The sequence below is a fragment of the Atractosteus spatula genome, chromosome 4 (assembly GCF_055471065.1).
Source record: "Atractosteus spatula isolate fAtrSpa1 chromosome 4, fAtrSpa1.hap1, whole genome shotgun sequence".
NCBI classification, from domain to species: Eukaryota; Metazoa; Chordata; class Actinopteri; order Semionotiformes; family Lepisosteidae; genus Atractosteus; species Atractosteus spatula.
The window spans coordinates 5,090,726-5,115,345 of NC_142709.1; the positions used below are offsets into that span (position 1 = coordinate 5,090,726).

The following is a 24,620-nucleotide window of genomic DNA, read 5'->3' on the forward strand; positions in this document are numbered from 1 at the left end:
TGAAGTACACTAGGTCAAGTAGTTTTGATGAAATCTGGGCAACTCCTAAGTGGTTATAGTCACTCAGTTTTAGCAGTATTTTGTAAAATAAAAATGGTTAAAGTCTCAATTTCCTTGGGCGTCACTAGCATACAGTACTCTGAACACATACTGTAGATACAGACTTATTACTTCCCTGTTAGTGAGGTGATTAATTTTGTTTCATGAACCTTACCTTGTTTGGCTTGTGAGTCTAAATCCCACCATTGACGCCTTGTTTAACCCTGCGGCTTCGATGTTGATGACATCATCTACCTTGGGCTCTGTGGAGCTCAGCAGTATTGGAAATTTCCATACTCCTCCTGTGGCACACTGCACTGCAAGAACCGCTGAACACCTGGCATTAACACAGAGATCACATTTAAAACAAGGTGATGAAGCTGCAGGGAATGAAGCAGTAAACAGTATCATACAGTATAACACAAAGGGTGTTACAGAGAATTAATGCATACTTCCTTCCCTAGATTAACTAGTAAGTTACTGTATGTCATTTTATACATACTGTTGTTGGAAACATTTAGAGAATAATCCTGTTATTTTGTACAAACTATCGTACAGTATATACAACATAGCGAGATTGGAAAAAAAACAACAAATAATGCAACTTTTTACGCAGTGTTTTAATAATACAACATGTTAGGTGCAGTTTATACTCATTTTTAGTGCTCTTATAATTCTTTAAGTTTTCAATTCAATTCAAAATACTTTATTCTTCCCGGAGGGCGGCTATTTAGCAGCCCCCTGTATAAGTATGATTATACATGTAGAATATTCATTTGTGAGAAATTATTCTTAAAATTAGCATTTCTGCTATTCCTGATGATAAAAAGCAGAACAATCTCACAATATAGTTTTGATTCCATGTCACTTATAAGGTCAAAGCAAGTAGACACCTGTCTCGCATAGCTCATCAGCAGATCATATCTTATTTTGAAAAGTGAAATGGCATATGTTTATCTCTTATAAGAAGCAGCCTCCACGGTTCATGGTGTATTTTAAGATAAAGCAATCACTATGAATTCTGCCTTCATCTATCCATGCTGCTAGCTTTGACATTATGGATTAGATATGTTCACATGGTTCTGCTTTCTAGAGTTATGCCATGGTTAGAGCTAATTCATATCCATATTCATAGAGTTATTTTTGATTGCTTTCTTGATACATTTTCCATAACTGTTAAACAAGTTATGGTTTTGTAAGACAAATACATACCTGATTACCTCGTCAAAGTTAGGTACACTCTGCTGATGATGCATCATAACAACTGCCATTCAAATTCAAATTTAACTTTACGTTCACAAAGTAGAACTGAGTCTATCTGGTGACTTATGCTTTCTAGCACTATGGTGAAAATGGTGAGAGGGCATTAATATTTATATTTCCATGAGTTGTTAAGTGTTAATGGCAAAGATCTAGAGTATGACTTTCACTGTACTGTATGTCATAACCTAATCAAGATATTTACATCAATGTTGTTCAAAAATGCCTTATTTCAGTCTGTGTGTTGTTTTTGTGTCTTAGAAATTTGTGTTTTTATAGCTCTGGATAACAAAGAAATTCCAATCCCAATATCAAGTCGCATCAGGACTGAAATATGTATTCATCATCTGTTATATTATTTATTATCTACAGTATATTTCAGAAATCCACTTTTCCAATGGATGTACTGAGAACATATGATGATAACATCAAGGCTGTGACATGCTAGCACCCATCATTAACAGTGCATGCTGGGACATGTAATTACCTGAGTGGCTTATAGGGAGCAAATATGATATTGAAGATCAATGTCACAATTCCAGTCTGTGCATCTCGCTCTTTCCCCAGGAGAGACAGTGCTACAGAGGGCTCCAGCTGAGCCCTGGCATCATCAGACTCAAACTGGATCTCGTACAGGAACTCGTCAGCTGTTGCAGGCCCTGAGACAGACAAAGATATCAAGTAAAAAAACACCGTTTTACAGCCTCTGATGCCCTTGTCAATCTTCAACAGCAAAGGGCTTTGCAGCTTGATGTGATACAAATTTGTCCCAATAAAATGGTTCATACAAAAATAACAAAAGCAAAGAAATTGGTTTGAATGTAACATACAGTATAACCACAAAACACCACTGCCACACTCTCTGTGTTTAGTTTAGACTTGTTTTTAACACAGCATTTGAATAACCAACATTGTACATCACACTGTCTGTAAACGCTGTATTATGGCACCTCTAGAGATCACAAATGCCTACCTTTCTAACCTTTCACTGTACTGACCTTATCAATCTACTGACCAGATCCTGAGAGCTTATAATACAAAATTTTATTTTCTGTAGGGCCTTTAAAAATATCTCCTCAAAGCACTTTACATGAAAACCCCAAAACAAAATTAAAACAAAAGAAAACAGTAGCAAAGATAGCAGTGACAGAATCAGTACAAACAATAGTGATTATACAGTAAATGTAGTAGAAGATGCAAGGAGCTGACAAAGACATAAATTAAAAGAAAACCTTTTAAGAAGAAACGAGTTTTGAATCTGGATTTGAATGTGCCCAGTTCAGCTGTCGCCCCTGTATGATATCCTTGGGGACAGAGTTCCAGAGCTTTGGGGTGCAGCAGGAGAAGACCCTGTCACCCTCAGAGTGAGAGTAAGCTTTGGGGACAAACAGGAGACCAGAATCAGATGCAAGAGGTGGGGAGTAGGAAAACAAGTGAAATTAGGTACTGATGTACATGCCATGTAGAGATGTACAGGTGAGCACAGGGAATTTGAAGTTGACACGAAACCTGATAGGAAGCCAATGCAAGGACTCCAGGACACTTGCACATGGCTTGGTCAGAATTTTGGCTGCTGAATTTAAGACATACTGAAGTTTGTTTAGTGTAGATACCTCAGCGAGTAGGGCATTACAGTAATCAATTCTTAAAAAGAAACATGTTGATCACCCTTTCTGCTACATTGAGAAACAACACAGGACATAGTCTGGCAATACTTCTGAGATGGAAGAATCACAAATATTTTTCCACATGTTTAAAGTTCAGTGGTCAAGCATGGATCACATAATAGGGTCACACTACAAGAAGTTAGAACCACTAGCTGGAAAATTTGTAATCATACGTTTTCCAAACTTGCTGCATGTGAATCACTGACATTTTGTTTACAGGCCTAGGCATTTAACATTTAGAAAATAAAACTGTGCCAAAGAGGTCCACCAAGCAGTCACCCTTTTATGAATAGCCTTCAAAACTTAATTGAAGGCTGAGTCATCAGCAATACAGAAATCCTTTCAGGAAGCAATAAATATATTTCCTGAGCACTGCTGTCTCAAGTGGATTTGCTTCTGTGTACTGCTTTGTTTGCTTGTGTATACAACAGAGGAGTTTAAGGGATCTATCATAGACTTCCGTTACCTTGAGAAGAGGAAAGAAGAGTAGAAACACAGCAGGTCAATGCAGGAGTTTTTAAAGAAGCTGGATGGTGTGGTAGATGACCAAACCAAAGGTTACATGTAGTGTACGTTTTGCAGGTACTTTTTGTAAAGAAATAAGTGACAAATTTCTCATTAGTATACCTCACAAATGACAGATTTGCTACATACTGTACAATAAGCATCAAAAAGGAAAGCAGGTTTATGTCAGTGGCTTGTGGAAATTTACTGGAATTAAGAAATTCAAGGTAATGTGCAAAGTACAATCTGAAATTGATATTTCTTTGATTAATGTTTTTTTTTTATGTTAAACAAAATCAGGTACAGTCAGGTGGCAAGAAGTCCATTACATTTACCAGATTCAATATTCCTTCTGTTTCCATTTTAAAGGGCTCCCAGCTGTCGCCCCTGTATGTGTTTCTATCACCTGGAATGGTGAAGAAATAGGCAGCCGGCTTGCTAACTTGGTGCTGAACAACAGATCTGATTTCTTTTCTCCGGGTCAGAACGTGAGAGTGAACAAATGGAGTAAAATAACTGGAAATGTAATATTTCCACTAAAAGTCTAGTATATTTTGATTTTATTTATAATGTTCAAATCTTAAACTTGTCATATAATGGTAAAACCCCATACATTTGCTAATTACATTAATTAAAATTAATGGTGATATTTACATGCATTATGCAAACTCTATTATTTAAGGCCACAACATTTCAGACTCAATACATTCTGTCAGGTAAGTTAAAAGTAACTGCTTTCACCTCAGAAATAACATTTTTGTCCACATGAAAAGTTAAATATTAAAAATATTAAATTAAAATACTCTTAGGAAATGTCTACATTATTCAAAAATTGAATAAAATAGGATATAATTGAAACGAAAGTAATACTTTTGCACTATACTGTATATTGACATTCCTATTCACTTTTCTACTGTTGGCTTCACCTTACTATCAGTATCAGCAATAAGAATCAAATCTGCCTGTTAAACTAATCTAGCATTTGATAAATAATACTGAGCATCATCAATATTGATGAGTCCTATTTTTGACCTTTAATAGTTTTTCGGTTCAATAAAACTCATTTTCACGGTTTGTGCTATCAGACTGTCCATCAATAGCAGAGTTCTAGGAGGATTACCAGTAACTGTAAGTGCTCTCTGTTCATGTGAAGCTTGCCAGAAACATACGAATAACAGTGGAAGCGGAAATATTTTAGTTTGAAAAACTCAAATTTCTTTTTAAAAATTGGATCACCTTCTAAATGCAAAAAACAAAAAAACGGGGGGCTGTAAGAAAAAAGGGAACTCATTTACAACTACCACAAGGCAGAGAGTGAAGACAGTGAGATTCCAGTACAGAAGAGGACGTACAGTATAAAAAGGGAAAATGGATTGAAGCTCCACTCAGTCACTGCCTTCAATACTACATTAACCATAGTCAGCAGTTCATCTGACAATTCTTTGTAATCAAAGGGCATTGACTTAACTTTTGTTTTAACCAATTTCCAGTTATTGCTTCCAGCATGCTTGCTGTATATCGTAGCTTGCCAAACGTTATTTTCATATTTCAATGCCTCTTGTAGGTACTGCAGAGAGAAATGGTTACAATACCACTTTTGAATGCTAGACCACTACAGTAATGCATGTACATTAAACATAACTTGTAATTACTTATAACTTATAAGAGACATTGCTCTCATTTATAGATTTTTAACTGATTAACTTGGAACTTGGTTTCAGGGGTTAATCACTATGCTTATTGAACTATTGTACTATTTAAATTTCATAGTATTCTATAGTTTTCTATTCCTTTATTTTCCCCCAAATATGATCCCAGGTGAACTAATTTCACATTCCAAGTTCCACATTTTTTGTCACACCAACCAGTTTCATGGAAATTGGTTTGGCGAGCTCATATAATTAAAACACAACAGTACAATATACAACATAAAACCAATAATAACTACACCACCATTTCACATACTATCCTAACACATACCAATAATCAAATGAATAAATTATCCACATTATATCCATTAACCAAAGAAAAAGAATGCAAGAATTTCAAAACCAAAGTACAAACTACCTCAAATGCAACCCTTTCTTGTAACACAAAAGCAAATATGTAAATACCCTGGGTTTGTGCTGAATGTGTGCCAAGACTCATCATTTACTATTACTGTCTTATGTTCAGGCTGTTAAATAGCTTGTGGCAAAGGCATTTCAGGTGCTTTTTTCTTTTCCTCTGCATGAAAAGTTGCAGAGGAAAGGAGATGTGAGAGTGTGGGAGTGTCAGTGCTCCTTTAATGATGTGGCCTAATAGCAGCAATCAGTCATTTTGAACAGTCCATTGAAAGGGTATGACTCTTCAGATCAACACATCGCTCTCTAGTTCTGCATACAGGAATACTTAAATGTAGATCACATTCACTCAAATCTCAGATCAGATTCAATGGAGTAATTAAAACCTGAATATTTTAAATTACTGAGTCATTTTCAAAAGAGGAATACATAACAGATGCTTACTGAAGCTGAGAACCGAGTAAGCCATAATCCAGTAACAGCAAAACACCAGATGAGTGAAGAAAATGTGAGGTACTGTAAAACTATTATGTGTACTGTATTGTACTGTAGTTGCAACGGAAATTCTGTAATAATTAACAAGCTACCAGAAATCATATGCAACATACTATGATCTGTAATACTAAATTACACCAAAGGGGATCTCTTAAACATGCAGTGTGGACCAAAAACAATCAAATTTAATTTTGCACTTCAGTCTGCATCTTATGTATGGTAGCCTTTCCACAAGAACATAATAAAAGCAACCAATGAGAGGGGCCCATTTAGCTCGCCTGCTCTGTTTGGTAGTGAGTAGGTAAATTGAACCGAAGGTCTTATCCAGTTGTTTCTTGAAGAAAGATTCAGTATCAGCTTCAAAAACGTGGTTGGGTAACTTGTTCTAATTTCAGCTCGTTGGGTAAACATGTGCCTCTTGGTCTTGGTTTTACAGTAAATACACTTCCACATAGTAGCCACTGTTTTGATTTTGTTAGTGCCTTTGAGAATTTTGAATACTTGTTCCAGATCCCCTCATAGTTCTCTCTGTTCAAGACTAAAAACATCCAGCCTGTTCAGTGTGCCAGTGTAGCACATTCATTTAAACCCTGGAATGAACTGTATGTGCTGCCTCCAGGACCACAGATTGAATAAAAAAGCCCAGTGGGATCGTCACTCAACTGATGTTCGAAAAACTACTTGTGTGCTTCGTGTGTCAACATCCTCCCCCAACCTTGAACATCATAACACAAGTTCTTTTAGACAGAAAAAAGATTTGTGGGAACAGAGGTATCAGGAACATACAGTACTAAATGTATTGTGTCAAAAAGGGATGTTATTGCATATTAAGGGGTTAAAACAATAGGACCAAAGTACCTGCATTCCCAGAAAAACACTGCCTTGCTCACCTTGTGTCTCTAGTATAAGGGCCCCAGAAGAAAATAGTTAGATAAAGGTATGACAAATCATTATCAAATGACACAAATATTGAAAATATTACAAGATGTAATAGCCTGTGCAGGGAAAAACAATTTTAGATGAACAACATAAATGCATTACTCTACTTAGTAAAATAAACAACTGCTATTATTTGTAAAAAAATAATAACTGATACAAATAACTGAACAAAAATTATTTCAATTTGTAATCAATTCATCCGTTTTCTAGCCGCTTCTTGAAAGTCAGGGTTGCGGGAGAGCCAGAACCTATCCCAGCAAGCAATGGGTACAAGGCAGGGTACACCCTGGGCGGGACGGCAGTCCATTGCAAGACACACACAGTCACACCAGGGCCAATTTCCCCAGATGCCAACTAACCTACCAGTATGCTTTTGTAGTTCGACTGAAAACCAGAGTCTTCTGAGGAAACGCACACAAATATGGGGAGAAAAAACACACAACACACACAAACAGCCCGCAGGTAGCACCCCAAAAATTGCACCCAGGGACTGAATGATGCAAGGAAGCAATGTTAACCGCTGTGCCACAGTGTCAACCCCGATCTTTTTATCTAGTACCAAAAAACAACTGCTTCACTTCTCTAATTTGCATTTCTAACTAAGGACTTATATGCAGCTCACCCGCAGTTCAGCTTCACTTCTTTTTCTCGATAAGCTTGTACCCATTGTTCTTATACTGCCACCCACACACACAAAAAACAGCATCTACTCATCTGCTAATAAGCTCATGTAAGGTGTTTTAGTGCAGAAGCTGCCGTGCATGTGCAAAATCAAACAAACAAATCAAAACGGCTTCAAAAGTGTAAAATCATATTGTGATTTTACTAGTCTAGTCATAATTATAGCTTAATCCAATGCTACTGTATAACACATAACGTCATATATTTATAAATGCTTCTACCTTTTATTTTGTAAAATAAAATACAGATAGCCTGCTTGATGTGAACATATTACATTTAGAAAATTACATGAGCAGTTCAAGCATAATTGAAAAACAACTCTATATCATAAATCTGTATATAATTAACAAGGCACGTTAAATGCTCATGTGCAAAGATCAAATGTGACTGTTAAAGGATTCATTTTCATTTTCTGCGCAAGAGTCTACTTTTAGTAGAAGACTGTTATTCTTATTTTATATGTTCTCAAGTTCTCAAAGTGTACTGAACATGCCAGAAAGATCCTGAACAACACACAAATTAATTTACATTTCTATGAGGGGCACAGTTGTAATGATTTAGTTTTGTAGCACTTTGTATTCTGCCCATGGAGATACAGACCGGTTTCTGTGCCTCTCACAAATGATTCCCCTTGTATTGTTTTATGCAAGAGTAAAAAAACTCAACATCTGTACGTTATGCAAAGGAACAAGCAATAGGTTTATGCCATGCTGAAAAGAGAAGAGAGAAAACACAACGTTTCGGCTGTAAAACTAAGGTTGCTGCTGGAAGAGGTGTTAGTGGGGCCAGTAGGAGGTGCTCACGCTGTGGTCTATGTGGGTCCTAATGTGCCCCCTATGTGGGTGACGGGGACACTATACTGTAAAAAGTCACCGTCCTTCAGATGAGACATAAAACCGAGGTCCTGACTCTCTGTGGTCATTAAAAATCCCAGGGTGTTTCTCAAAAAGAGTAAGTGTGTAACCCCGGCGTCCTGGCCAAATTTCCCATTGGCCCTTACTAATCACGGCCTCCTAATAATCCCCATCTCTTCATTGCTCTGTTCTCCTCCCCACTGAGAGCTGAGGTGTGGGGAGTGTACTGGTGCACTATGACTGCCATCACATCATCCAGGTGGGGCTGCACATTGGTGGTCAGGGAGGGGAGTTCCCATTACCTGTAAAGTGCTTTGAGTGGAGTGTCCACTCAAATAATAATAATAATAATAATTATGATTATATCATTAACCTATAGTACTGTATATGAGTTAAGCAATATGAGTCATATACTCCCACATAGAATACAGTGTATGTCAGAAGAAAGGTATAAAATCCAAGGATGTTATATGCAATGTTATATACTGTAGCATCTACCATTGCAATAATATTATCGTTCTATGCAATGTCTTGGTAAGATCTCACTTACAATATTTTTCACTGTTTGGGTCACCATGTGTTACCAAGAAAGTTGCTGTTTTGTTATCCGTTCAGGTGAAGTTAACAAGGTTAATCCCTGGCCATACATGAATGGCGTACACACAGGGCTGGCGCTGGGCATACATACACCCTGGGCAGGTGACTGCCTAGGGCTCCCAGGCTGCCAGGGGACGCCTCAATGTGCATCACAACACACTGTATATTTGGCATGTGAAAATGTGAGTGACAAATTCCCTATAGTTGCTCCTTCTGCTGCTGCTGTGAATTATCCCAGTGGAAGCCCAATCAAAAAATTCACCAATCATAATAGAAAACTTAATGTTCCTGAAGCGCAGAAAAGAAGAGAGGGATAAGAGATCTTAGAATGCAGGTAATCCCAATCAAGTCAATGTAATAATGCAGAATATGCATAATAATGTAACATTTTGTTTTTCATTCAGTTTTGATTCTCTCAGATCCATGTAACTAGCAAACGGTAGACAGACATTTTCAAGCTAGACACGTAGACTACTTGATGTGTTTTACTGATGTAAACCAATTCACGTTTCCTGCAATTTTATGCATGCCGTGTGAGCCTCCCAGCTAAAAATCAGCACTGCATGGCCAATCAAAAACATGAAAGCGAATGTACAGTACAAAAGACTGTTCAGTGATTATATATAATCGGCATTAAAATGTTTTGTTTTCCTTGTAGTTTCATCTGTATTTCATTAAATGGGGGTATTGTGTACTCAACCTGTAGCCCTTCGGATTGCAATCTCTCTCCCAGTGACAGCAGCAGGAGCAGAGAGGAGCTTTTCGAAGCTCAAGTTGATTAAAACATACCTCAGGTCAAATATATAGGCAAATGGTTTATAGTTTTAAAGTAACAGAGATCCTGTTCATCATTATTTATTGTTATTAAAACTCCTTTTTATTTCATTCAATGTTAAAATGTTAAAAAATGTGTGCCTCATGTTCTTGTTTATACATTATTTATTATGTGTTCTTCAAAGCTGGTTAAAGGTTTTCTAGTTACATAATTTATTTTATTGTTCTAAATAGATATAATAAATAAATATAATAGATATATACTAAATATAAAATAATGTTGTGTAGGGAGCTGATAGTAGTTTCTGTGTAAATCGTGATCTGGTGGGGCCCCTTTCCATGGCCTTGCTTAGGGCCCCAAGAAGCGAGAGCCATCCCTGCAGACACACACAGGTTAAAGACACCTAATCTCGTTACTCTTCAACAGAGCACTTTGTCTCATGACTTGACAGATTCAAAATCCAGAAAAGTAAATGTCAGAGTCAACCCACGGCACTGAACAGAAATGTGAAGATTAATGGCAGTTTCATCATTGAGATGGGATACTCAGCAGCACTGTGGTGTCATCACAGGAGTCTCCCAAAGCATGCTCAGGTCAGCGCTCACACACTTTGACTGCGTGTGTGACAGAGAGGGTTGGGACTCTAAGGCAATCCTCATCTACAGCCATATACAGTACAGTCTTGTGCACATTTAATTAAAAAAAACACAATTTAAAAACTCACATTGTATCCAGGACCACCGTCCATCTTGCTCTGTAAAGATATAAAGTAAATGAAAAGGGGGCATGTCATGACACAAAGAGATATAGGGATTTGGAACAAGCAATGCGTCTATGTTGTTGAAGCTGATTCCCCAAGATCCATCAAGAAACAGATAGATGAGATCCTTGACTTGAGAAGCAGCCTGAAGAGAAAGAAGGGTTGAATGGTTTCCTCATTTGTAAACTTTTCTTTATGTCTATCACTATTTGATAGTTAAAAAAATTAACTGTAACTTTAAATCATTTCTTGGATAATTTCAGTTCAGTCTGAAAACAATTTGTTAAATTCTAAAAGGAGGTTGATTTGTAATGATGAATATGTGATTTCTGTAAATATACTGATCACCAAAAGAAATGTAAGATTTACAACTGCAACAGATTCACAAGGCATTATCGGGAAAAATGTCAAGTGCACTGACATTTTATTGAATAGACCTATGATTAGCATTTTCACCTACAGGGCTGCTCAGGAGAGGGGTCTATTGAAGAAGTCATGGTGTAATAGTATGTGTGACTAGCATTGTATCGTACCAAGCATTACAAGTTCTACTATAGAACTGTGGAACATGCTCTATACAAGTCTGAAAATACTGTTTTTTTTTCATTCCTCTCATGAGGCCTAGACAAGCCTGTGCCTGTTCAGGTTGTCCAAGCACTAGGTGGCACACATCACCCCAGTTCATCCCACAAATGCTCTACAGAGCTCAAGGCTGGCATCCACAACATACCCTTCACATTCTCGTCTTTCAAAAAAGAGCCTTTATTATGCAAGCAGCAGTTACACACTTTGTTACACACATTGCCATGCAAGGCTGTCATTTCAAGATGAACCCGCAAGAAGGACTGCAAGTGAGGCTCTACTTGATCAGAGTAGAGCTGTGCAGCCAGGCGGTAATCAGTCACTACAAGTGGAGACTTGTGTGAAGCAAACGCTCCTGCTCAGACCATCACACTTGAACCTCACCATTGAACCGCCTTTTGCACTATGAATGCGTGTATCACCCAGCACAGCTGTGCCCCAGTTGCTGACATGCTTCAGGGTAGCCTAAACCAAACATTGATTCATTGCTAAAAGTGACGAGACCTCCTGAGGTGTTTCTCCAACACACTGATGGAACTAAGTTTAAGTTGTTTTGATAAGCAGATTGTATTGGGCCTTTTCTGTGTTTTTCTTTCTTGATTTTTCACAGACTTGACATTTAACATGTTAAATTACCTCATTACCTGTGCCCATCAATATGTTACTAATGAGGTAATTCAGTGCATATACTGTACAACAGTCACGCAAGTGCAGCACAGTCACCTTTTTAATAATAATAATAATAATAATAATTGCTTACACTTATATAGCGCTTTTCTGGACACTCCATTCAAAGCGCTTTACAGGTAATGGGGATCCCCTCCACCACCACCACCACCTTTTTATCGCAAGCTTGGCCCTGGCTCAGTATACAGTATACTTTTAAATCATAATGGTCTTTCTTCAGTCCGTACAGATTGCTCACAATTATGCTGTAGTGTTCTGATACTTGCAGTGATCTCATTTAGCTTCATTTGATTCACCTTAGTTGCTGCAACTGATATTTCAGAATAATTAAAAGTGGAACGTAAAAAAGATTCACTGTAAAGTGACCAGAAGAGTAGACAAGATTTTGTTTAACATAAAAATGCAAATTAAGGAATATATTAAGGGGTTTAAATAATAATAATTCAGGAACAAGAGGGTAATAACTTTACTATAGCTTAGAAGGTTGGCTCATATTTCAATATCCATAGAAAACAATGTAACCCATGATGATAATTCCTAGCAGCAAGCCACTTTTTTAATGAGGCTTTTTTTGTATCTTATGACAGTAACCACTAACACAGATTCCATTTATCACCGGCTTCATTTTTCTGGATCTTGAATTGCATCATTGTTTCACATTATGCAAATTGATACTAGTTTACAGGCAGTATTAAACGTTGGTTGCTGATTAAGCATGTTTCCTTAGTTCATAGGAATTATGTAGAAAAAAAATAAAGCATTTACTACAAATGTAAATAGAAAATCAATGTTTTGAGAGCCAGCTTGTCCCTGTGTGGTTCATTAACTCCAGTGCCACAAACATTTTATACAAAAATAATTTGTGCAACTGCAGCCCACCTATTTTTTTAACTCAGAATATTTTAAGGAGGTTTTCCTATAGTGTATAGTGCCGATAGGCTATATCTTTGATGTGGTAGTGGTAGTAACTGCAGTTTCAGTTACAGTATGCAGCAGTGTTGACCCTTGACCCCAGATCTGGAAGCCCCTGTCATTTCCAGGGGGAAGACGAGGGGTGCTGGGGTCAGAACTGCTTGTTTCCCTGGTAACCTCATGGCACTGCCCCTTCTGGGGGGTCCAGAGTTGTGGTCAGTTGTGAATAGCATATTGGGGGATGCCATGTGGATTTGGTGAAATTAAACTGAACCACCTAACTCAGACTTAGTAAAACATAAAAGCCTACCTTAAAATTACATAAATTAAATTTAGAAACATACCAAACACTAACTAGCTAACTATAAATTAGTCCTCAAAACAAAGGGGGGCATTTATAATTGAAGTAGTTCAGGTGGGGAGCTGCGTCAGCAGGCGGTGGCTGCAAAGGAACAAGTAAAGGTTTATTAACTGCTGAGAAGAGAAGAAAGGAAACACAACGTTTCGGATATGGAGTCTTCTTCAGGTGTGGAGCCTTCTTCTTTCAGCTCCACAGCCAAAATGTGACTTTTTCATCTATAATTGATGCACTGGTTTACCTCTAGACTACAAGGATATCTTCTTTGTTACTACAGTATTACCACAGTGTACTTGACACAGAATTCTGTTCTGTCAGCCCTTCTTATTTGATTAATAATGTACAAAGTTTAAAATCTTAAGTCCATTTAAGTGCTAATAAGTGAAGCAGATTTATAGATGAGATGCAAATCAAGAGCTGCAGTGCTGGAGTTCATGGAAAGTCATAATGTAGATGAATTGATATGGTAAATATATTGTAGCAAAGATGCTGAATAAACAGTCTACGATAAAGAACCTGAAATATTTACATCCCTAATCAATGGAGACTAAAACTTTGCTTTTTTTTAAACCAGGTTGTATATATTTTAGAAGACGCAAAGGATACCTAACCCATATGATTTTTTTTAAAGAAAAAGGACTAGTGTTAAATTCCATTCTAGCGTATAATGAGAACTCACAACAGGATAATAACATGTGCTTACAAAAAAATAGTGGAATTTATAAGTATTAATCAATAATTCATTAGTTGAGTGTTACATGCAGATATCGCAAACAAAGCTACCTATGAAAATTACTTAGATGCTTAGATGTTAACACACAATTTTCATATTCTTCTATACAATACGGCAAAGCAATGCAAAGGCCAACAGAATGTTAAGATAACTAATGTGTGATTTAAATGAAGAAATGACTTAAAATTGAACAAGGAATTTGTAACACCTACAGTACTCTAGAATATTGTGTACAATTTCTTTCAAATGTTTCACTTTGTGTCTCTTTTTTTTCTAGCATGGGATAAACCTTAAATTGTTCCTTTGCAGCCTACATCATCATTGATTGACTTTCAGTTTTAAGCAATGGAATCAACTGCATGACACGCTCTTTCTTGTATTATGATAAGTCTGCGTGTCCTCGTGGTTATAACAGTTGTGTTTTCATTAGATTCGAATTGCAATATCTCATTATGACTAAACCCCAGTGGAAAATAAGTTCATGCACATTTTGCAGCATTGGATATTGTCACAAACACTGACTAAACCCAAAGTTCCAATGTATCCCTCTTTTGCTGTACTTTCTTGTTTCTAGAGGAAAAGTGAACTAAGGAAAATCCTTTGAATATGCCCAAACTACTCCTGAAGGGTGACAGACCCAACACATGTGGAGTTCAAGTTATACAATTGTATAGGAATACAATTTAGATAACACAGGGCATAAAGTCAATCTTTTGTATCCTGATTATACTGGAAGGCCTTCAAAGCCTTCTCTTCACAAATCTCTGCATCACCGCATGAATAATTCAGACCAGTGATTAAGAATTCAGTTTTCAGTTTCAAAAAGATTCAGTTTGTAAAATATTCAGCCTGTATGTGAAACTCCTGGAAAAAAATGATAAATGCAATTTTCATTGATGTATTTGGAGGACCAAAGCTATTAGGTTTGATCTTAAATAATCAAATGTGTATTCAGTAAGGAGTTTAAAGAAAGCAAATAAATATGGATATGAGAAATATTTTACTCATCACACTGACTTTGCCAAAACATAGAGTACAAATATTTTCTTTCATTTTTTTTAACAGTTTAAGAAACCTGTGGGAACCATTTCTGGTTCAGAATGTCCTTAAGTATTATGCAAATAATGTATAAGGGGGCAATTATTCCATGGCTTGTGGAAAGAAGGACTAAGCACTACAGGAATTTGTGGCTGAGAAGGAGCAGAATACTATAGGTCTATGCTCAGGTGGTTGTCTTGTTTTGATCTGTATGGTAGCACTGCCATCTCCTTTGAATAATTTATATCAGGGCTGTGACTTGTGCCTTTTGCTCTAAGGTGCCATCTGCATTTCATGAACTTCGGAGCAGCAAAGTAATAAACCTGCTCAAGATATTGTATAATGTCTAAAGGAGAAAATGAGGCATCAGCAAAGAAAATCAGATGAATTGTGTTATCACGGAAATCCTACGTGGAATGTGGAGACAATTTTCAAAATGAACTCGTTTGCTTCCAGGAAAACTAGAACAAGATGTCCCAACTAACTATAATGAACATGAGATTCCAGGACTCCACAGTAGCAGGGAAATTAGGTCATAGATGGAATGAAATTTGACTTTCCATTTCACAGCTCTAGATTCCTTATGGTAGAAAATATGAGCTATTTTACAGTTCATTATAAAGCTGTAGGCGGGATGTAAAGCCACAACCTGTATGATTCATTCTGCAGCTCTCCGCAGGAGGAAATGAAAACTGAAAAACAGGATTTTTCTTTACAGACACTTACAGTAACTGTTTATATATATATATTATGTATATGTTTTGTGCATTTGATGGCCTACATTTGAAAGCTCTCCAGCTTAAGTTATATGGTTTATATCTGAAACCAAAAAGTAACATAAACAACTGCATAAACTCTCATAATGTACTTGGCAATTTGGTAGAAATGTGGGGAAATGCATGCTATATGGACAGAGAATCGGTTAATAGAAAATAGAGCTAACGGGTGAGGGATCAAATTGAGCTGGTATAATTACTGGAGTACCAAAGCGGTACATTAGAGGATCCCTGCACTAATTAATTTATATAAATGATTTAGTTGCTGGTATAGTTAGTAAACCAGTCAGGTCTTTTAGACAATACAGGAAACAGAGGGCTGGCAGACACGCTAGAAGAACAAATGGACAGCAGATAAAATTCAAGACTGTGCAAACACTGGGTGATGATATTAAATGAAGACAAGTGCAGTGTATTTCTAAACTATAGATACAAAATGGGAAATGTTGAGCGTGTAGAAATTACTTATGGAACAGATTAAGGTGTTTATATAATAATATATAATATTATTAATGTATATATATAATATCTTACAGACAGGGAAAGGGAGCACTAGAAAAAGCAAGCAAAATGTTAGGAAATTTAGTTGAATGTAGTTATATGCAGTAGTGAAGTCTCAACTCAGGGAAGTTGCAGAACATGTTTTTTGCACAGGTTCACATTTGACCTTTCTATTGTTTGAATCAGGTCATTGAGGCCAATAGTTCAGTGTGTGGTGTGATTGCAGGAATCTTTCTTGAATAAGATGGAGTGGAGGTAAGGTGTGCTGAGGAAGCCAGGCTACATGCCAGGCATATGTTTTAGACACAAGCTAGTGGTTAATGCTTTTAAGTTAGAGCTCATTCCCGGTCCTCCTGACCTCTTGTCTTGTGTTTCTCTTTCTTGCTGAGCACTCCGTTATATAACTGATACCTTATTTCAAATAATAAATTGCTTAATCAGACATTTCTTATTTAGACATGTATAAAAGATTAAAAAAAGAGAGTAAGAATCTTTGATGTGTATGGGTGATGATTTATAAAACAATGGAGTTGTATTAGGAACACAGATGGAAAATGCTGTTTCTAAGGTGTTTGAAAGCTGTCCCCCACAGACCCCTACAAAAAGAAAAAAAACAAGCTGATTTGAAATGGTTTACCTTCAGTGACATGCACTTCGCTCCGCAGTCCACTGCCCTCTGTCTGATCTCTTGTTACAGCTAAAGATGACAACCCAGGGACACATCCAGTCAACAGCACCTCGACCCTCTCTTCTATTCTGCTTCTGGCCTGACACCTAATTACAGCTGGGAAGACACCCGGTGTGAAGGCTGAGTGCACATTTATTGATTAAATAACACAAAATACACAGCTTGCACACCCATGTTCCACTCTAATGTAATGCCTTTGTCTTGATCTGTATTAGAAAATGCATTAAGGATACAAAAAACAATTTAAATGTGTGATTAATCTATGTTTTTAATTCTAATAAAAATTGTTTACAAACGTGAAGTGTGGATCTCCTAACATGTTTAAGAACTGGCGATGGCCTTAAGGCTATGAGAAGAGGTGAGAAAAAACACTCTTTACAAAATCATGAGGGTCCAGTTGCTCAGTGACACCTCCTTTTTTACTGCTTTTAGTGGTCATATTTTTAAGAAACTATATGTCAGTTAACACAAAAAAACAGTTAAGTTTAACACTGTAAATGTACTTAAATGGAAAAATATTCCACATACAGTATGGAAACCAAAATTAATTGATCACTTAATCACAGTCACAGATATTACTTGTGATAGTTAAGATTCCGAGCACTTGTAACACTTGTCTACATTCATTTCAGAATTATACATTGATACAAAAGTGCAGAAGTAAAAAAGAAACTTGAAATTCATACTTAATTTTAGCAATTGGGAATGAGGATTGTAAAAATGAATTTTTGTGACTATACCTGGGGACGAACTTGAGAAGGCTGCCTCTGGGATACCGTTAATGGGATACACCCATCGAATGCTCTGAAGATTTCCATCATCAGCTACTGTGCAGACACTAGGAATTGAAAACAATAAATACAGATATATAGAGACAGTATACAGTATATTATCAGTATCAGTAGGTCTAATCCATGACACATACAGAGGAAGCATATTACAAGTTTATTTGGTTAAACTTGCCAGACTCAGGGAAGGAGGAATGAGCCAGGGAGCTGCAGTAAGAATGAAGATGGTGGGAGAGTGTGTGAGAGAGAAGCACAAAGTGGGTGCAAGCAGCAAGCAGCAGCAAGATATTGAGGCACAGTAAAGCGGACACGGGTGATCTTGTCCTCCTCCTGAACTTCTATTTAAAAAGACTATATACTGTACAGTACACTATACTGTATATAGTACGTGTGATAAAAAAAATAACTTTAAAAAATCTTGATATGCTTTATAATTTTACTTATAGGAGCCAATGGCCGGGATTTCAAAGGGGTAATTATATATAATGGTATATATATACAATAAAGCAAAGACAGTCAATACAATTTTTCTACTTTTGTCACGTTTGCTCAAAAGCAAAGGTCAGGTAAGAAGACATGTCCCGATTTCTGTCAATCCTAGATCACTAGTGTACAAATGTGTGCCTCTAGACTCCTCTGTCCCAGATTTGTCCTGCTTGGTTTATTATAAGGGAGGTTATGACTCTGTGTGATCAGGCTGTCACCCCACAAACCTGGCAGAACAAAAATCTATCAATTAATCTATCTGGAGCAACTGGGGTAAACTAACTTGTTATTTGCAGGGGTGGGGTATTGTGTAGACCCACTGCAGACCTGCTCTTGTAGATTGAGGGAGTTCGTTTACCCCAGTTGCTCCTGTCCACCCAGTTTTGTAAAAGGGACCAGCATTACTGGAAGTAATCCCTGTGATGGACTGACATCGCATAGAGGAGTGGATGAGGAAGAGTCTCTTCCACTTAATTCCAAGGAAACCAGATAAACCCTAGTCTGGAATTAGACCAGTAATTAGACTGGAAATCAGTTACCCTTTCTTTACCATGCATTAATGCATCTATATTACTGAGATTCATCTCTACTTTCTGAAATGGTCCCAACAAAATACATATGTATAGTTTGACTCATTAACACTTAATGTTTGCTGCCTCGTGAATCCCTTGATATTTCAATGATTTTATATGCCTGAAGAACTTTCAGTTAGTGACTCTTGCATCTTACTAACTATTTATACCACTGAAAAACTGTATGGATTGTATTTGCTTCATAAGTCAACACTGTAACTATTGTCAAGGGGATTTTCAAAGCTTTTTGATCCGAAGAAGAAGCTCTTAATTTGCTGAATGTAATTATAAAAGTATGAAAAGGCTAGCTGAGCTAGAGACAAAAACAGTAGTGGGAACTGACGTTCACAACTTAAATTAACATGTTCACTGAAACAAAAATTAAATTAATATGCTTTTAGTTTAAACATAAATGTGGGATTCAAGATTTCATATTACAGTACCTTCAGAGACAAAAAGTAGATAAAAGTCTGCACTGTAGCATAAAGCTTTGAAATTTTTGTCTTACAGTATAAGTCCAGTAAGACAAAAATAAAAAATACAGTATAAATTTAATCTCTTACTAGTCAAAAGATGTTCTTTCATTTTATGAAAACTTTCACTTTATTCTTTCACTTTTATGGCTACATTATGAAATCGAACAATTCTGTCATACAATGGTCATGGAAAAATACTTGTAAAATTGAAGTTGCATTTGTAAATAATAGCACAGAAAATATAGTGATTTCAATGGCATGGTTGCTGTTGGTTCAGTTACTGTGTCATATTGTGTCTTATGATGTCATATACAGTATTACACATTCATGTTATTTCATTCACATGATGGTATTTATCTTCAAGGTTTTGATTTTCAAAACAACAGTGATGTAGATAAACGTAACGCTCCACAGCCAAAACGTTGTGTTTCCTTTCTTCTCTTTCAGCTGGAATAAACCTTTCACTTGTTCCTTTGCAGCCTACGCATGCTGATGCAGCTAGCTACTTGTAATATAAATTATATTGTATCAAAGTCAAATGCATTTTATTTATATTTATATATTATATATATTATATTTATAGTTTACAAATGAACATGATGTGTTCAATATTTAATCAAATTTCACCTATACTAACTTTCATGAACAAGACTACACTTTGTGTTAAACCTAATAGTTTCTGTTTTTGAAAATAAATGACTAATATTTAGATAATCAAATAATTGTTTCATCTATGTGTTTTCAGATACCTCTTTTGCTCATAATTCAAAAGCTAATTTCTGAAAAGTTAACTACTGTAGCTGTACAACAACTCATGAATTTAGTTGCAGAGGAGAACAGTAGTGTACAGGAAGTTTTGGGATACTTAGTTTTTTTTACATGGGAAATGGCAAAAATTACAAAATTCTTACAAAGTGTTATATCTCATAACTTCTGGAACTGGTTTCTGTTTGTTGTAGATCTGTGAGCATAACACTCAAAAACATATTGGCTGTTCCACTTAGTTGCAGTTCAGTTTTTAGATTTGATGTTTTTTAAATTGGTACGGCTTAGTTTAAAGATGTTTATCTATTACAATGAAGCCTTTAAAAGCATGACCTCTAAAAATACTGTAATTGTAGCAGTGCAGAAACAATGATATTTAATTGGTAAGCTTTCAGACCATCATGAGTTATTCTACAAATTTTTTCATGCCCTCACAGCCCTCCTTTGGTGAAGGGAGGTTACAATTCAAAATACAAACTGATGGGGATTTTCATGCATGAGTTCCCCTTTTAGAATGAAAATCTCAATATAAAGTAATTTTTGATAATCAGAAATGTTTTCCAAAATTTTACAACAATCCAACAACTGAAAAATTGTATTAATAATTTATGACCCACAGTAACAATGTACAGTACAGTATGAAGGCTCTGAATGCTGGTAAATAAATTTAGAGATGATGACTGATCATGTGTGTTCATAACATGACTGAATTAAACCCTTCTGAATACTCTATACACAGGAGCCTGACCATCCTGCAACTTTTTTTAATAGATTGGCTACAGAGATATACATCAACTACATGGCAGAAGAAAATAAGAAATATAAGAAAATAGTCCCCAAATTTCTACAACAGTCTGCAAACGGACTCATTTTATTGCTTTATACTGTAGTTGTATTACCTCGATACTGATGTCCCATTAAACACTAAGAATTGCTTAGAATTACCTTCTTAAATCCGCAGCCAGGTGATCATGCGGATTGTATTTCCAGCTTTGGCCATTTTGCTTCACCAAGTGAACTATAACCCAGGCTTTACACAGCTTCATGGAGTCTGGTGCAAATATCACTGGGACGTCCAGCTTTGCCTTCGGGGTCAGCAAGATACCTGAAATCACAGACAGTAAAGAAAAATGTTTCATCTGGAACAAGTACACAGCCATGTTAAATAAAATAACCAAGTTGCAATTTGAGTTATTTTACTGGGGAAGGCTGTTTGTAAAACTACAGCTGCACAACGAACACCAGCCATGTTGTGTTTTGTCTTCCAGTTCTATCGTGTTTTGCGATATGTATTTCTTAACTAAAGACAAGCCAAACACTTACCTCCCATTTTCACTTGGGCAAATACTATTTTGAGATCTGAGCAATTTTGCAATATTGCTACATTATTGATAGGTACAGAACATGAATTGAACGGCTAACTATAAATGCTGCTGCAGCTTAGGCATGGAAACAGCACAGTAATAAGCGATTTTCATTGCCAACACAGAGGGACACAAGCTCACATGCTGAAAAAAAATAGATAACCAAATTAAAAAGAGAAAAGTGGGGATTATATAAAATAAAAAAAACACATAAACAAAGGAAAAATATTAATTGGTATTACTATAGCAACATTAGAGAAATAAATACAAAGATATTTTTATTCAATGAGAAAAATGAATGCGTGTTTTGGCCCACGTTTTTTTTAATGAAAACCTTATGAATCTAATCTTGTTTTTTTTTGTTTTTTTTTGCTCTTTTTACCTGCACTGAAGAGATTGGAATATACAGTACCAATGCACTATGTCTCATCAGGTTAATCTATTCTCCTGCTTCTACCACTAACTGGAATTCTGGCTGAGAGAGAGAAAACAGTATAAGGAGTTCTGATGGCAAGTAATTGAAATTTTGATGTGTGTCAAATAGAAGGTTTATTGCATTTGACGGATCTATTTTTATTTTTATTAGGAGCCCGGTGCCTGTTGAATGACACTCTGCTTATCTCTGGCAATACAGTTTTTTTTCTGCATATTTCGAAGGGGCTTTAATTAACAAACAGTGAATACAGTTCTGTCATACAGTGATGCGCTCCAGTCCTATTTATTCATCTCCTCAATTTTAATCAAGCACTTACTCTGCGGCTTAAAAGAATACTTAGAAAAATCTGCATTATGGAGACTGACAGGACAGACATTTAGCAATAAATGCAGGGATTGACCAACCATACCAATCTGAATTGGTCTCCCAGTTTTGCCTACCTTTCTAGTATTAGTTTTAATGAATAAAGCTTTAGTAAATTTCCGTTGAATGCCAATAAATCTTACCGAGGTGTAAAATGTTTTTTTAATGATTATAAAAAAATAAGTGAAAATATATCAAATGACATTAATTGAGAATTAATTTAATCTCAAACAGCTCAAGGCGCACAATATCACCGGATATCCTAAGCTTCATCAGAGATTTATAAAAAATAGAATAGAAAGGTGAAATAATAGATAACAGATTCTCTAATTTAATGCAAATCATCTAAAATTTTAGTTCCGTGACTATTGCACATCCTTGAGTTCTTTTTTCTGCTGTTTATATTAACACTGTGAAAAAAGCCTGGTTTTAAACAGTTTGTTGGAGAGGACAGCATGGCAATTCTCATGTCTATTTCACAACACATCTTGGATAACAATTTCATTTTTGTGTGAAACACCCATGATGCAATTTATCCAGTGAGGCTGCATAGTAAAATGATGTGGCACTGTGGCAATCATTTTTATTAAAAGATGAGTAAATAGATTTGGCACCTGGAAACTGTTAATCACATTTTCTATGTGTAATGAGAGGCATGCTGTGTTAAACTGTGGACAGTTACATTCCAATTTAAATAAATGAAGACTGAAACTGTGAATTTATGACCCACAGTAACAACGTGTGAAGGCTCTGAACACTGCTAGGGTGATACAGTGAAAAATTTAAGTAAATTTGGAGATGACTTAAACTTCACACCTGTGATCATGTTTTAATTAAATTACTGAATTAGCCCCTTTTGGATACTCTATACCAGATCCTCACAATCCTGTAACTTTTGTTACAATAGGGAGGCTACAGAGATATACTGTACATCAGAAGAAAATAATGTAAAGACAAAGCTTTTAGGTCAATCATTTCTTGGTGTTACCTTATTGATGTTACAGTAATTTTATGCGACGCTTCAGGAAAATCTTTAGTAGACATCACGTTGCACTATTGCAAAAGTGGCTTTTCATTTTGATCCTCAAAGCATTCGTGTTCTCCCACGAGCACATCGATGTTTCACCCGACAGAGTGTTCTTCCGTTTTGCACCGTCACACGTTTACTAAATAAATCTATACTGTACAGCAATATATTCTGGAACTTGTGCTTATATTGTCCATCCATCCATTTAGTTACCGCTTCATCCAATTCAGGGTCACAGGGGAGCCAGAGCCTATCCCAGCGGGATACACTCTGGACAGTACGCCAGTGGCTGAGTGGTGGCTTTGTGGCTCAGGATCCGCGCCTGTGGCCGGAGGGTTGCCGGTTCAAATCCCACAGCCGGCAGAGGAATCCTACTCCGTTGGGCCCCTGAGCAAGGCCCTTAACCCCAGTTGCTCCAGGGGGGCCGTATAAATGGCTGACCCTGCGCTCTGACCCCAAGCTTCTCTCTCCCTGTCTGTGTGTCTCATGGAGAGCAAGCTGGGGTCTGCGAAAAGACTAATTCCTAATTCAAGAAATTGTATATGACCAATAAAGTGATCTTATCTGATCTTATCCATCGGAGGGCACACACAGACATACAGTACTCGCACCAGGGCCAGTTTTCACTGATGCCAATTAAACTGCCAGTTTGTCTTTGGACTGTGGGAGGAAACCAGAGCACCAGGGAAAACCCGAGGGAACATGGGGAGAACCTACAAACGTCGCCCCAGGAATTGAGCCCAGGCAGCAATGCTCACCACCCATTTCGCCCATGTTTGTATCGGATTAAAGCTAGAATACTCCAAACCACAAAAGCGTGGAGATGTCTTCAATGCAAAAATATTGTTAAAGTAATTAAAAAATGTATAACATTGTCAAACTTAACATTTAATAAAACAGTTGTACATTTTATTATTCATAATCTGCTAAAACAGATTATCTGCTAAAACAGGTAAAAAAACCTAAACAAGGAAAAATGATTTATAATGTTACTTTTGAAACTTTGATATAAAAGGCTTAACGAGAGTAAGAAAATTAATGCACATTTCAAATGCATCTATTGGTATGTGTTTTCCTCACTGTTCACCACTAACAACCTTTCTTCACCAATCTTTCTTTAATGTTTTACATGATATCAACAAACATTTAGATTACAAATACAACTTCATAAATATATTACATGAGTAAATATGTGTAACAGTTTTTATTTGGGAGTTCAACACTGTGTTTGGGAGTGAACCAAAAATTATTCCCCCTACTTACAAAAGTAGTTTTTTAAATTATGCTTTTTTGAGGTGTGCAGCATCTTTTTAGCAATATATTGCTGCCAAAGAGAGTGAATGGACATCTTCAGATTAAAATTCTTCTGAGACTTATAATACTGTATTTCCTAGACAACAAAACTTGCTTTCTTGCTTTGTATTAGTACAAAAC

At 36.5% G+C, this 24,620-nt stretch overlaps 1 protein-coding gene across 1 annotated transcript in view; it reads right to left on the reverse strand.

Annotated features, from left to right (window-relative positions):
- The window catches only part of LOC148835680 (cilia- and flagella-associated protein 47-like), a 219,514-nt gene that overhangs the window by 13,634 nt on the left and 181,260 nt on the right, over window positions 1–24,620 (reverse strand). The window contains exons 58-62 of the mRNA XM_088913434.1: window positions 20,942–21,101; window positions 17,650–17,747; window positions 16,859–17,005; window positions 1,787–1,958; window positions 215–376 (exon numbers count right to left, since the gene is read on the reverse strand). Of these exons, the coding sequence (XP_088769560.1) occupies window positions 215–376; window positions 1,787–1,958; window positions 16,859–17,005; window positions 17,650–17,747; window positions 20,942–21,101 (739 nt within the window). The remainder of the gene's footprint in view (window positions 1–214; window positions 377–1,786; window positions 1,959–16,858; window positions 17,006–17,649; window positions 17,748–20,941; window positions 21,102–24,620) is intronic.